This window comes from Colius striatus, chromosome 9, assembly GCF_028858725.1.
Source record: "Colius striatus isolate bColStr4 chromosome 9, bColStr4.1.hap1, whole genome shotgun sequence".
In the NCBI taxonomy this organism is placed as follows: domain Eukaryota; kingdom Metazoa; phylum Chordata; class Aves; order Coliiformes; family Coliidae; genus Colius; species Colius striatus.
The window spans coordinates 29,489,578-29,505,615 of record NC_084767.1 but is presented as its reverse complement, the minus strand read 5'-3'; the positions used below and the strand labels follow the sequence as shown (position 1 = coordinate 29,505,615).

General features: G+C 36.1%; 1 protein-coding gene across 1 annotated transcript in view; it reads left to right on the top strand.

Annotated features, from left to right (window-relative positions):
- The window catches only part of COL5A2 (collagen type V alpha 2 chain), a 110,799-nt gene that overhangs the window by 67,704 nt on the left and 27,057 nt on the right, over positions 1-16,038 (top strand). The window contains exons 9-21 of the mRNA XM_062002455.1: positions 643-687; positions 1,213-1,266; positions 2,873-2,926; positions 4,374-4,427; positions 6,811-6,864; positions 7,613-7,666; positions 8,799-8,843; positions 10,082-10,135; positions 10,740-10,784; positions 13,497-13,550; positions 15,156-15,254; positions 15,725-15,769; positions 15,878-15,976. Of these exons, the coding sequence (XP_061858439.1) occupies positions 643-687; positions 1,213-1,266; positions 2,873-2,926; positions 4,374-4,427; positions 6,811-6,864; positions 7,613-7,666; positions 8,799-8,843; positions 10,082-10,135; positions 10,740-10,784; positions 13,497-13,550; positions 15,156-15,254; positions 15,725-15,769; positions 15,878-15,976 (756 nt within the window). The remainder of the gene's footprint in view (positions 1-642; positions 688-1,212; positions 1,267-2,872; positions 2,927-4,373; positions 4,428-6,810; positions 6,865-7,612; positions 7,667-8,798; positions 8,844-10,081; positions 10,136-10,739; positions 10,785-13,496; positions 13,551-15,155; positions 15,255-15,724; positions 15,770-15,877; positions 15,977-16,038) is intronic.

The window sequence follows — 16,038 nt, the reverse complement described above, 5'->3', positions numbered from 1 at the left end:
TGCTATAAATATTTTTGTATTGCTGTAAGCAAGAATTGCTTTTAGACAAGATTATGGTTTACTTCATGGTAGGAGTTACAATTAAGCCCAAGATTTTTACTAAAAAGCCCATGAAACTTGTTAAGAGGAAATCTGTTTTTTCTGTAACAAACTGCAACCATTTGGAAACTGTTTTGGTAATTCATATGATTCATAAAAAAATACATCCTTCCACTGCTGCTTATTGCTGTTCCCAGCTGAGAACAACAGCATGTATTTATTTTGTCTTTGGTTGCTTTGAGATTAATCAGAGTACTAAGATTCTGTTCAAGGGAAAACTATTGCCCCCAACTCTATTCTGTTGTTATCTATTTTTTTTCAATGGAATAACCAGGTTCTGACTGATTCCAGAGACTGTGAGGTTCCAGAAATCAAGCAAGCCAACCCATGTTTTCAGCTGCTAATGAGTGTACACTTCTGTGGCTTTTAGAATTAAAAATTTCCTTTCTATGTACTTCAGCATTTTGTATTGGTCTCCTGAGTAAAAATCTTTCAGAGGTTTTGACCATAGAAATGTTATCTTGGAGATCACTATCAGGCCATTTTGTAGTCTTTGTAAGATGAATGTTACTGGGGGAGTGTGACAAATTATGTTTTTGATAGGGTCCAGTGGGTCCAAGAGGTCCTCAAGGTCTCCAAGGAAAACAAGTAAGTGCTTAACCTCAGGGAATTTAAGATACTTGGCCAGAGATGAAGGCAAAGCACATAGTAGCTTGTGCTTGTGTGCATCTCTGAGGCAATGTCCATCTTCATGGATGCATGGGTGAATGCATCTTCATTTGGAGGAGCAGGAGCTCTCAGGAGCTCTGTTCCAGATGGTCTCCATACACAGAAATTATCTGAAAAAAATCCCAGTTTCTTAGACCTTTAACAAGGTTTTAACCGAAAATATTTTTTAAATGAAAGAACAGCAACGAAAATGATGACTCTTCTGGTTTGAGTATTGGCATGGTGTTAAGTTTCCAGTCAGATTTGTGTAGGGCATGGGACTTACCTAAAGCCTGAGAGATTTTAGTATCCAACTTTCAATCATTTTACAATGTGAGATGGTTCTGAATTAGAATCCAGACTAACTCATGAGCTGTAATTTTTCATAATCATGAATTTTAATTTATATCCTTATATTTTTGCTTTTTGGAACTTGTAACTATATTAATCTTTGATTAATTTTAGGGTGGTGCTGGCCCCACAGGCCCACCTGGTGAACCTGGGGATCCGGGCCCTATGGTAAGACCAATAAATACAATTCTTTCTACAATAGAATCATAGAATGGGAGGGGTTGGAAGGGACCTTTAGAGATCATCTAGTCCAACCCCCCTGCAGAAGCAGGTTCACCTAGATCAGGTCACATAGGAACATGTCCAGGCGTCTTGAAGACCTCCAAGGAAGAGACTCCACAACCCCCCTGGGCAGCCTGTTCCACTGCTCCATCACCTTCACAGTGAAATAGTTTTTCCTTATATTTATGTGGAACTTCTTGTGTTCCAGTTCATCCCATTACCCCTTGTCCTGTTACTAGATACTAAAGAAAACAGGGATGTCCCAACCTCCTGACACCCACCATTTAGATATTTATGAATGTTAATAAGATCTCCCCTCAATCTCCTCTTCTCCAGACTAAACAGCCCCAGTTCCCGCAGCCTTTCCTCGTATGAAAGATGTTCTATCCCCTGATCATCTTGGTGGCCCTGCACTGGACTCTCTCCAGCACTTCCCTGTCCCTCTTGAGCTGAGGAGCCCAGAACTGGACACAGGGCTCCAGACGAGGCCTCACCAGGGCAGAGTAGATGGGGAGAAGAACCTCCCTTGACCTGCTGGCCACACTCTTCTTGATCATCCCAGGATGCCATTGGCCTTGTTGTCCACGAGGTCACATTGCTGGCTCATATTTAGCTTATTATCAATCAGGATTCCCAGGTCTCTCTCTGCAGAGCTGCTCTTCAGCAGTTCAACCCCCAGCCTGTGTTGGTGCATGGGGTTGTTCCTCCTCAAGTGCAGGACTCTGCACTTGTCTTTGTTGAATCTCATGAGATTCCTCTCTTCCCAATTCTCAAGCCAATTGAGATCCTGCTGAATGGCAGCACAGCCTTCTGGGGAATCAGCCAGTCCTCCCAGTTTGGTGTCATCAGAGAACTTGCTGAGGATACACTCTGTCCCCTCATCCAGGTCATTGAGGAAGATGTTGAACAAGACTGGTCCCAGAACCGATCCCTGTGGAACTCCACTGGCCACAGGTCTCCAACTCGATTCTGTGCCATTTATCACCAATATAATATATCTTCTTACGTCAAAACAGATTTTTGTGTGTGTGTATTATCTCAACTGAAGCTTAAGTAACTTCAGTAAAGAGCTGTGCTGTTCAAAACTCTGGAGGTTTTCAAAACCTGCCTAGATGCTTTCCTGTGTGACCCGATTTAGGTGGACCTGCTCTAGCAGAGAGCTGAACTGGATGATTTTTAAAGATCTCTTTCAACCCCTGCCATTCTGTGAAAACACGTCATTCTGAATCAGTGAATTTTATTTGTTTTGAACATGCAATAATAATGACTGTAGTATAAACAATCATTATTATTTGTCCAGCACAGACTTAAGGATGATTAAACACTGGGAAAACCATACCAGGTAGTGTAAGTTAAGCAAAGGATGATGAGAAGATATATTTTTTGGAGGTGATAAAATGATTGAAAAGTGAAAGCAAGAGCTGGAGATGCTTAGGCATAAAAGAATTATTTTTCTACATTTTTTTTAAATAAAACCATACTTTGAAATAGACTAAAGATAAATTTTAGTAATGACTAAATGGACTTCTCAGCAAATATATTTCTTTTTTAGGGTCCAGTTGGTTCTCGTGGACCAGAGGGACCTCCAGGCAAGCCTGGTGAAGATGTAAGTTTGTTATTCTTTGTATCTTGTTTTATTTTTAATAAAATAAATATTGGCATCTAACGATGCCAGTAATGACTAATGAGCAGATGTGTCTGTCGTAACTACCTTTATCTCTTTTTCTTTGCAATCCTACTCCTTATTAAGTGCAGTGTCATAATTATAGATCTTAGCAACTGTTTTCAAACCGTACCTATCTTTTGCTTATATATCACCATCATATCTAAGTTTTAAGCCCTGACTCTTTACTATTTTATGCCTCAGTCAGTTCTTAAATGACGTATCTGTCTTGAAGTCAAACATCATAATATACCACAGTTAGGAAAGTGCAATTGGAGGCATGATGAGTTAGAAGAACTGTGATGATAACATTCACCTCAGTCTGAACAATATAATTTTAGTATTTATTTTAAAATATCATTTTAATAATTTATTATAACTGATTTTGTGACTCTATTCATGTATGTATATATATAAGGAAGATGTATATAGTATACATGCTGCATAAGTATATGTGTACGATACAGCAATATCCAAAGAATTTACTGGTAGATGTATATTATTTGTTTGTAAAGCACCCTAAATCTGTCTGAATTGTAATTTGCAAATTGGAAATGAGTTGAAAGCTGAAGATGCTGGATATTTTGGTATAAAAATTTTCGTAGCTTGTGTAATGGCTTCTCTCCTATTAAACTGTATGAAGAGTTACAAGAATCTGTGGAAACAGTTAATTCTCAGTGTATTGAAGCCAAATCTTGGTACTACTCTAAGAACTTCATCCATTTTCAATGCGTGTATGGGTTTCTTTAATTGCACTTGTGAAGTATTTCATTTTCTCTCTGTCCAGAAACTATTTTTTTGAAGCCTTTCATATTCTTGCAACCCAGAGTCCTGGTTGTATTTGAAATGAGTGATGCATACAAAATAATGTTTGGTTGTGACTCAGAAGGACTTTGAACAACCTTTGAAATCTGCTTATTTGGTTCTACCATATTTTCTTTCCTATTGCATCAAAATGAAAATAGTCACCAACCTAGACTGAAATTACGTATTTTTTAAAACTTTTAGAGAACTAACAAGCTACCATGTAGGCAGTTTTAGAATGCTTTTTATACAGAAAAGGAAAGTAGTTTTACTCTGTATGAAGATGACAAAAATTTGTCTATTTTTAATTCACAGCAAAAGTGTGTTGCAGTGCCATCTTGTGATGCAGAGATGCATTTTGGACTCTTCACACAATTCATTATTAAAAACCCTATTTAAGTTAATGTATCTAATGCACATTCCTAGTCAGGTGTGCAGTAGATTTATATTACTGTGATTATTACAGTAAAGAGAAGATATCAAATACCACTGTGAATATCTTCATTGGTTTGAATGGAAGAATGACAAGAGAAGTTAATTTTCACATTTGCTTTTTTCATGTGTTCCTTTTTTTTTCTCCCCTTAGGGTGAACCTGGGAGACCAGGACAATCTGGTGAGCCCGGATTTCCAGGATCTCCAGTAAGAGCATGACTATTTACATTTTAGTAAAATCATTATACTGATGTAATCACTTTCTCTTTTAATATCAAGCTCTGCCATTCGATTTCTGAAGGGCTTTTATTAGCTTACTCTAATAATCCAAATCAATGTGATAATTCAGAACCAAACAGGAGACTGAAAAGTCCTTGAGTTAATCCTGAGAGTCGTTTCATGGGTGCATGTTTCAATTATTTCATGGATGAAATATGCAAAAAAAAAGAAGACAGTACGTACAAGTTTTACTCCATTTCTTGGTATTTCACATGGTCATTTGCAATCACATGCAGGAAATTCTCAGACACTGTAAAATGATGTCAGGTTGAGATGACACTATTTACCTTTATAATAGTCTGAGGAAAGGTAAAGAGGAAGTTGTATCATATATTATTTATTTTTGTAAATATTTGCAATATGGAAATTTGATTAAAGAATTTTCAAATGATGTGTGCTTGTTCTGCAGAGAATACTCTAGAAATAAAAGAAAATGTGTATATCTGATGATAAAATTACATAATTTTGTCATTATGTCATTTTGGCCCATATGAAGAGTTCTGCCATCATTAGTCTAGTTTCTGTACCTGGACAGGAGCTGTAGTGTGGCTGAAAAGGCAAGAGATAAATCCCAGAACTGAAGCCACCTGATACACATCAACTCCTAAATGGTCTGCTTTTCTTTTTCAGCATCTAATTCTTGTCTGCAAATTTTGCTAGCTACTGGAGATATGTTCTCCTGGAGAGAGAAATGTTTTTTTAACAGGGTAGAGTTTCCTAAGCCTTGTAAGTTTTATGGATCAAAGATGATGTTTTTTAAGCTGCTAGATGCAAATGCAATCTATGGAGTATTTATTCTGTTCAGATCAAGCTGTTTTGTTCTGTAAAATCATCTTTTAGAAGACTTTCTAATGAAGGAAAGAAGTCTACAACTGCACATATACAAAAAAAGAAATCATTTGGAGTTTGCTGTAATTGCATAGCACTGTAGAGTGCACCACTGAATACTCTGATAGTTTACTAGAGAAGTGAGCCATGTCTTGATCAATGACAAGGCCCATAGACTTCTACAGAGATACCCATTGGCCATGATCTGCCTCCTTGCCATGTGACTTGTGGCATGTGTGTGTTTCATCATTCTGTTTCCCTGGTTGTGTAAGTTGATATACATGTACCACTGAGCACAGGACAAACAAACAAACAAACAAATAGATGTTTTTGAGGAGGCTACATTGGGTCTAAACAAGCAGGATTTATACAATTTCAAATTTACATGAAGGCCTTTTACGACAGGAAAACTCATCTTTCACTGAGAAACTCATGGAGTGTAAATAATTTCAAGCAATCTAATATACTCCTTAATTTCAGAAATCTCGTACCTTTATGAAGTAGTTATGAATGATGAAGTAATTTTCCCTTTAGGAGTGTTCTAGCTCTGGAGTAATTTCCTCTTGAACTTTATGTTCAAACATTATCCATATAATTGACTATGGGAAGATAAAGACCATTTTCATATGCCTTGATGCTAAGCAGGAAACAGCTTGTCTGTATGTGAAGTTCTCTGATGCTGGGATCTCAGATGTTCTTTTTTACTCTTTTTGCTCAGAGTTTCTTCGTAATGCATCATTTCTGTAATGTGTCTTCATTATTTTTTGCAATATTGAAAGGTAGAACTGAAATATTTTTGATAACTTTGGTTCAGAGATACCATAAAGGAAGGAATTACATATTTAAACAGTTTGCTGAATTGTTGTCTGAGTGTGTGAAGGTGTTAGTGTCAATTTCTTATAAATTAATGTGACTGATACTCTAACACGAGGCACCAATTCCATTTACTGCTTGGTCTTTCCTGAAAGAGGAGCTGGGAAACTTGGTGGGAAACTAAGTGCATGGCAACTTTCATTTAATTGTTGTATATGTTTAAATAACAGTAGTTTATCACCTTTTTTTGGCTGACATACTCTCAAAGAACATGTACAGTTTGAAGTTTGGTCTCAGTTTCTATTTTATTTTAAATGATAGCACTGAGGTTTGATTTCTGTTTAAGCTTTCTTCATAATAAGCTTTAAAACTCAATCTACTACTAGTCATTACTTCTCTTTGAGGTTTGATCATACATTGATGTATACCATAAAGCTTTTAATATAGTGAAAATACACGTAATGCTCAGACTATCTAACTTCATAGCATGTTATGCTGTGCCATCTATGACCTGCTCAAATGCCATATCTCACTAAATTATGTCACCAAGGAGAAGGAGTGTTAGGAGTATTGATATTAATGTTCCCACCCTCTTCTATATAAGCAGCATTACTGATAAGTTTATCTGCAGAAATATGGATTAAGATTTTTTTTTATTTGTCCTACTTAGGGGCCTCGAGGCTTTCCTGGTGCTCCTGGTCTGCCAGGTCTCAAGGGTCACAGGGTAAGAAACAGGGTTGCTTTCTATAAGAAAAATTTCTTCCCTCTCCTTATAGATAATTATTCCAGGCAGCTTCAGTATAAGATACTCAACTTCTTTTGTATTGGTCGTAAACTTGACTTCACTTTTAGTCCTAGCAATTGCACCAGCATCACTGGCATTTGAGAGAAAGAGGGCCTTGCAGAAAATCAGTGCTATTCCCCTTTAAGCTGACCTCTGTATTATATTCTCTAGTGCTTTCTTCACTCTATTTTCAAATGATCTGGGAATCTGGAAGGAGCTTGCATGGGTCCTGCCAAGCTTCAGGAGGTACAAACCTGACAGTTTTCTCACTTTGTTGGCAAGTCTTGCATTAGGGTGGGGAACTTGAGAGGTGGATATGTTTGCAACATGGAGTGATTACAAATTACCAAATTTTCTGTCCAGAATATTACTCCAGGGAGGAATAAATAGGTTTCCTATGGCTCAGAGCCTCCTTCTTGTTGTTTAAGGATTTTTAAAATAGATTTTTGTTTTAAAAAGGAAACCAAATCCAAGGAAATGTACCTTGTACAAATGGTTTCCATTTAGGAAATGTTTAAAAACTTTATTCCATCTGATTTTTTTCTTCCATATTTTTTTTCCTTTCTTGCTCTTGCCACCTCAGATCCATTCTTAACACTTCAGTTTTGAGTTATTTTAACAATAGCAGGAATGCTCTGTGTATGTACATGTATAAAATAATTTCTCCATGTTTTTATAACTCTTACAGGGATTGAAAGGACTTGATGGTCCAAAAGGTGAAATTGGAGCAGCTGGAGCAAAGGTATTTTCATAGCCAAAAGAGCTAAATGCTTAAGTGTGTTTTCTGTTATGCCAAAATAATGAAAGACGGTGGATCTTTCCAGTGCTTTGTATCTCCTCCATCTGTTAGTACAACTTGTATGGAGTGGAGAAGCTACTTGGAATTGTCTACATTTACTGTATGTTTGACCCATATAATCTGCTACACAATGACATGTCTTGGCCTTATTCAAGAAGGGAGTTCAATAGTGACAGTTGCAGATTCAAATGTGCCTGTGTGGTATGTCAAAGTGTGTTGACTGCAGTCCATATGTAACACCTGTGTACTACTGAAGACAACAGAGTCTACAATTTTCTGCTTGGCCACTTTGTGGTTCTTTTTGGCTTTATGTGACAAACTGAGAGACAAAAACCTATTTTCTAGTGTTTTTTTTTTTTTTTTGGTATAGTAAAATAAGTCAATGAATGCATAACTAAAACCTAACTCTCCTCTGTTGGATTATGATACCTGAGATAGCCTCAAAAGAGATGGACATTGAAGAGGAAAGAAAACATATTTTATCAAACTGACAATTTTTCACCTAATAATTTTATTATCTTAGTGTATTTGATCTCACTGGTACTGCATCATCCTTTCAATTTCTTCTCAAAGCAGTGGTAACACAGGATAGCCAGCTGGAAACAATTCTTTCAGAATGGTTTAAAAGTTGGTTTAAAACAATGCAGACTACTTCTTTTCAAGCTTTTCCACATTGTTCAGTGTTGATACTAAAACAGTTTTGTCCTAGTGTACGCAATCATCTATAATAAAACTATTCCTTTAGATAAAACTAGGGATAGAGATAAAACTATTCCTTTAGATTAAAAATGTAGTAAATGAAATTCATCTTTTGAAATCTAAATTTAAATGTGAAATTAATAGTTCAAGAGAGTCTGTGTAAGAGGCAACAAGAGCAGCTTGGTAGAACAGGAGCTAAGTCTGCTTTACTGGGGATATATAAATCGGCATTTTCCATCAGCAGTGGGAACAATGCCCTTGGTGTACACAAGTGACTGCAAACCTGCCTCTTAGGTCTAACATAACCAAGGAGAACAAGAATTAAACATTCTCTAACCTATTTCCTCTAATTGTGTCATTTCATTGCCATTTCTAGGGAGAATCCGGACCAACAGGTGCCATGGGTGCAACGGGTCCTCTAGTGAGTGTCATGTGCATTGAATATTACAAAAGTGGCTTTAAGATTCTAAAAGCTATTGTCAATAGGAATGTTAATGTTTTGAATATTTTGTACTTGGTATCATCCAGCTGAACTTTCTTTTAATTAAGGCCTTATTTTCTATTACACTAGCAGTAAGTCTGGCGCATTAAAGGGCGTTACTCTTTAGAATTCCCAGGCATAGATAATAATGATAAATCAGAAGGCTCAACAGAAACTTGAATGTAGGGTTTGTGATTTTTTACTCATGTAAATGTTGGGCAATAAAATTTTTTCTTCATGTCTCAAATAGAGTGACTTCAATATGAGAAAAAAAGTAGATTAGGTTGTTCTGAAAGAATTCTAAATGGAATATTTAGGTCAGAAACACACTAACTAAAAAAACAATGGACAGAAGATTTTGGAGGTTCCATGATGATAAGCACGCGTGACATGGAAATGAAACTGAGAAGCTTTTTCTCAGAGTAGTTTTCATTTCAGATGTGGTGTTGGATAATTGTATACTTGTGAGTAGTGTAACATGCCAAAAAACTACTCTCAGCAGTGCTTCTGGAAATAAAACACCTAATATCAAAAAATGACATTTGTCTGCAAAGCAGTATCTTGTGTCAGGCAGAATGTAATAGCCGTGAAATGGAACCTAGTTTGAGAACCATAGTAAATGATATTGTATTATTTACCTTGGTATGTATATACAAAATTTATTCTAATATATTTAAAACTAGAAATATTGTCGGAACAGGAAAAGAGAAATTGCAGTCTATTAAACTGGCAAGCCTGTGAGGCTGCAGGAATTTAAGTAAAGTTCTGCTACTTTCCTGCTGTAGGACAAGATGAGCTACACCTGCAGAAGGTTAGAAGAATGACTTGGTTCTGTAATTGGTGTTCACATAATCTGCCCTTACCATGTTTTTAGTCTCAGTGAACCTATTCATGTTTTTCTTAAAAGCAAAAAGAGAAGACTGAGCAGAAAAGTGCAGGAGTGATACAGTCCAAAACTTATTTGAAGCAAAGGAAAAGTCAAGAATGATTTAAAAAGCAAAGAAAAAGAAGAAACAAAAATAAGAGAGTTGGCGTGTGTTCTCTACGCTATGGGAGGAAAGTCAAGGATGTGTTTTCTGTCCACTATGGGGAGAAAAGTTAAGGGAACTATGTAACCCTTTTTGTTATTCTGCCATGATGAGCTCCTAAATAATCCACTCTTTTTTTCTGCCTTCAAGGGACCTAGAGGAATGCCAGGAGAAAGAGGTCGAATTGGACCACAGGGTGCCCCTGTAAGTAGGCTTTTCCTTCTCTCTCCTTGTAATTCTTTCCTTGTTTTACCTAAATTTAAATATCTGATCCTTACAAGTGTTTATTCATTTGACTACTAGTCAATTCTGTGGTGAGTTCTGCTGTAGCTTAAGAAAGTTAGGACCTGAGTAGAAAAAATTTTTAAGTTATAAGTTAGACTTTTAATTTTAATTACGTTTTGCAAATTAATTCTAGGTAGTAAAGCTGTGTTCATAAAAATTATTTTGGTTTTCAGGAAAAAAGAGATTATCCTTGACATGAGCTCATATTCAAGCAGAAATTTCTTTCTGTTGCTCTATGTCCAATGTTAAGTGCTGTTTTTTCTGGCATTTCCCCTCATTACTTTTCTGTGCTCCATTTATGTTATGTGCTCTGACAATTACACTGGTCTCTACGGAAATAGAGAAGTTCATTTACTTGAGGGGCAACATAATTTCTTGCAGAAGTTTTCCATGCCAATGTTTGGAAGATTCTGCAGTCCAATGTTACTTTGTTTTAGTGTATAAGGCTGTTATCACAAATACTAACAATAAATAATTAAAAAAATTAGTTCTTATTTTCTGTTCTATCTATTTTTCTATATAGGGTGGACGTGGCCAGCATGGTATGCCTGGGAAGCCAGGACCAATGGTAGGTTTCTTTCTTAATCCCCTATTTTTTTTCACCTTGGCCTTTTGACACTACCAAAAGAAACACAAAACCCTCTTCACAGGTGCTGGTAACAGTAAGTGCACCTGGAATTATCTTAAAGTGATTCCTAGTTCTACTTGTCATAGCTTTAATGCTGTCCTCTAAGAAATAATACCTGTAGTTTGCTTCATGGTTTTAATTTGTAGAAAAGTAGGCTATAGTGTCTTCCCTGGAGGGGTGATGCTTTGCTGCTTTTATAAAGTGGTATCTGTATTGTATGGAGAGAAATGTCTTCAAGATATGCACCGGAAAATAAAGCAATTTATAAATGTATGATATCTTCCTTTACATACAAAGCTGACAAATAAAGTTACACCCATTCTTAGAAGAAGGAAATGCCACTCACTGGCAGCAGAACTTGTTACCTGCCCTTGATCCATTACAAACGTGTAGAAGATAGCCTTTTAATTACGGACAGTCACACACTGAACTGAAGAACCAGAAGGATATGTGTGAATGTCTGCCAAACAGGGGAAGCCCGCTATGCATGACTGTAGTTCTCACACAACTGCAACAGGGCTGAAGATGACCATGGCAACTGTAGATGCTGATTTATCAGAGTGATAGTTTCAATCGTGTGATCCAGTCTCAGAGTGCATTTGCAAAATGCATTTGAGTCAATTTACATGAGCATATATGTTAGGAAGTCAGTGAGATTATTCACATATATACAGTTATTTGTTGTCTTGTAAATGAAAGCTTATGATAATTTTGAACTATTTGTGCAACGCCAGCTTTCACCTTAAGAATGTGAGGGGTTTTTTTTTTTCTTTCTTTGAAAGCATTCATTCTGGGATGACAGGTTCTGCCTGTTGATGCAGCCAATGTGAATCTTTGCCACTTGATGATATGCAACTTAAAAAAACCCCCAGACATAAAAAACCAAGAATTCCAAAACGCACCACACAAAAAACCCTCTTCAAAATCCTAAACCACACCTGTGCCCAATTAAAATTTTATTCTGTGCATGCTCTTTGTTTAATAGTGATATGAGTCCTGAGAGACATTCATTGACCTGTGTCATCTTAATAAACAAACTGTTTTATTACAAAATTCATTAAGAAATAATCAACTATAATAGCTCAAAAAATGAATGTGTCTAAAACCTGCAAACCTCAGTTGTTTAATGTATTGTGAAAGAAGATTAACTTGTTAGAAGAAATTTTGAAACTAAAGATTTTTTTCAGTACAGAAAACAAATGACATTTTAAAAACACTGCATCCTGAGCTCTGAAATTCTACGTGGAGCTTGAAATTTTTATTTGGCATAATACAACTACACTGGTCATGATAATTGGTTTACTAATATTTTTGGCAAAATTCCATCAAGTGTCACAGGGGAGATACTGGTACTTAATGCATATGTTTCTCATTTGTGGAAGCATAAATGAAAGGCATTGTTGTTTGAACTTGTGCAGTGTGTATTGTAATTCTGGAATTCTTCCTGAAACAAGACAGAGGTTTGGCAGACGTGTATTTTTGATCCAATAAACTGGGACACAGGTTTTAAAAAATATACTTAGTGAGCTGTTACATCAGTTCTGTAGAAATCTAGTGCAAGGTCATGGCAGAAATGTCTGTAATTAATTCTCAGTGGGACAGATTGTTCTTATTAAGTTTGTCAGCAGAGCTTTATAAGACAGAACATTTTTTTCATGACATGCATCATATTTTACAAAAAGAGAAAATCAGGAAAAGATAAAGAGGAATCATCTGAGAATTGTGTTGTAGTGAATGTTTATAACCACAGTGTGCCGCCATCCAGAGAGTTTATAATATGGTAGAAAGCTTTTCTTCATGTCATGTTCAGCACAAGAGGCATGATGAAAATGGAAAGAAGTTGCAAATTTACCCTAAACCCCTTAATATTAAGTCTTTCTGTTTATCAAACAAATTGTGCATCACACCATACAGATATGTTCAAGTGTATATACTTGAAGTATGCTTTCTAGTGAGTTTAGCCAGTCTAGTCTGTAATGTAGCCACAGCTGTTTGAATCCTTGCCCAAACTTCATGTCCTCACAGCCACATGAGGTGTGCCTACACTTTGCAGTACAATGCACCAAGGATTTGGCTCTAGAACCAGAAATAGTGGGGCCACATCAATACTGCTGTCTGCTCAAACTGTCAGCCCTTCTTAGATACAGCATCAACTGTTTTAAGTTGTGCTATTTGGGAAAAGTTGTACTAGTTTGAGCTGAAGATGTGCCTCTGCACAGCATTGTTTTTACCAGGACGATTGGACTGGATGATCTCTAAAGGTCCCTTCCAACTCCTACCATTCTATGATTCTATGGTTCTACAGTAGTGTAGATATAAAATGAGGATATAAAATTGTATTAACAACTGAAATTGAAAAACAATTGTTATAATTCTCAGCTGTGTATATTGCAATTTGCACATTAATTGCAGAATAAAAATATGTAACTTTGCTGAAGACAATAAATGCATTATTAAAAAGAATACTGCACTACAATTCCATAAAGTAAATGTATGCCACTTAGAAAAATGACATTTATAATTCCTTTGGTTTTTTATGAACAAATGTTTTATAATTAAAAATTACATTTAATCCCAGAACCTTATTTACCCAGTGATTAGATACTAATCTGTGTTATCTAATTGCAGAATTCATGTGTCTGTCTTTTATAGGGCCCACTTGGCATAACTGGTTCTCCAGGTTTCCCAGGTGCTCCTGGTGTAAAGGTAAAAAATAAAATAAAAATATCTTTGTGTTGTTAGACATGCTAAAGAATTAAAAAATGTATCCTAGACTACTTAGAGTTCAAATTGACATGTATATAGCTCCCTCAGAGTTGCTGTGAAATTAGTCATGACTTTGAACAGAAGATAAAAATCAGAAGCCAAAAGAAGCCATTGTAGTTTGCTGTAGTTGAGATATTTTCTTTGCTTTCACCTCTGTTCAAGATAAAGGATGATGATTATTATGTTGTGCCTCAGGAATCTTTTCCATTACATTCAAAGCAAAACAAGATGCATTATTACAAGTTAAGTTGCAAGAACTAGACTAAGACAGGATGGAATCAGCACCTTCTGGGGATGAAACTTCCAGTTTCATCTGAGAACGCTTTTTGAAATGACCTAGAATGGTAAATCAAAATACTTGAACTCTAACAGAGGTAAACCTCATTTCATCACAAAAGAGCAAGGATGATTACCACCTGTGGTGGCTTTGTGTGACTGGGCTGAAATGGAAAACTTTCACTGGCTGCCGTGCGGTCTTTGAAGGACTTTCCTCTCTCGTTTCTCAAGAAGATACTCAATTATAATTTTTTCCTAGCCTTGACAATATATCTGCAAAAATAGAAGGGACAACTCACAGAGCTTCCTTTATACTTCCTATGCTTGCTCTCTACCTAGTTCCTTTACATTCCTAAAACATGAAATTATACAAGAAGAAACTCTTAATTAGTTAGGTAGCCGAGTTCAACAGATGTTTTGTGTTGCTGTGAAGCTGGCAACGTTCACAAAACTTTTTTTTTGGAAACAAATCTTAATAAGAGTATTATCATAATGTATACAATTAAATGATAGATGTTATAAAATGTTTTGGTATGACTAAACACTACTTAATATCTAAATAAATGTTAAGAGAAGCTGTCACATGATAAATCAATAGAAGCTTTTGAAAACTACTTTCAAGTTTGATCATCAGATGATGTAAAATTGAAACAGATGCTCTGAACTCATAGGCACTAAGCAGACTACGCAGTGAAGATGTGGACTTCAGCTATGAAGACATGGTGTTAAGAACCATTGCTTCCAAAAAGGCATATTTCCTGTATAAAGACAAAATCCAAAGAAGTAACAGGAGATTTTTTTTTTTTATTAGAGCATCCAGTCCAGTCTTACAGGGATTTTATATTTAATGTCAGGGCTGAAACATTGAGTTAATTCGTACTTTGCAAAAAAACTCCAGATGTGATATAATGTCTAAATTGTAAGCCTCAGCTGTTAATGAAGGCTAAAAAGAAGTTGACAAGTTACAGAAAAAAGTCCATCTGAAGTATTTGATGTGATTTGGGCCACTGGATACAGAGCTGCTTCTCTGCAGAATTTCATAGTTCTTGTATACATTGAGGAAAAAATATTTTTGTCCTTTAAAGCTGACATTCACATAGAAGTGGTAAGAATAGAATTAGATAAGAAAAATATATTTTAAATATAATAAACCATTTCAAAACTTCAATTGTTTTTCTCCTAGAAACTCAATATTCCTTCTTAGTTACTTTGAAATTCTAATTTTTAGGGCAAAATTATCTCCAGTTGTTTTCTCATATGAAATCTTAGGGTGAAGCAGGTCCAACAGGTCCTCGTGGTCCTGAAGGTCCTCAAGGACAAAGAGGTGAAACAGGTCCACAGGGCCCGGCTGGATCACAAGGTCTTCCTGTAAGTACATTAAATTGAATTCTTCAGTACTCAGCTTCTGCATGTTGCCTGTTTATAGGGGATTTTAATTACTCACTTGATAGGCACTGAGTTTTGCTGAAAGAACTTTTTTTCCCAGAAAATAGGGGTATCATTAGTTTATTTTGTGCTTATTTTGTTGACAATAACTTTCCATTATTTAATGAAAACAATTTAAAAACTGAAGGTTAACACAGTCTGATACAGTCTCAGTCCTACAGGTACTTTAAAGCTTAAACATAGGATCTTACAGATTAAAATTTACATTAATTTGCACACTCTTTTACACACTCTGTTACTCATATGAGCATTTGCACAAGGAGATCTTAGGTTTCTGTGTTTATTTAATAGCCTTTATTGTCGGATCTTGTAAAGTGGATAATATAACTATCATCTTCTGCTTTTGTTATTGATACCAAAATGCATTTTAATGATTGATATGTTATTTATAGGGTTCTGAAGGAACAGATGGTTCCCCGGGTGCTAAGGGCCCAACTGTAAGTGATGAATCATATAATCTACTGAAGAAATTGTGTATGTGGATTTATTTTATTTCCTGATTTTTATTATTTTTCCTAACTGCTTGCTGATATTTCTATTCATAGGGATCACCAGGCACTGGAGGTCCCCCTGGCTTATCAGGTCCACCTGGTTCCCCAGGACCCCAAGGCAGTACTGGCCCACCTGGTATTCGAGGCCAGCCGGTAATGATGTCTTTGTCTCTAGCAAACGTGTCACACTATGAAACTAAAACAGCGATTAACAG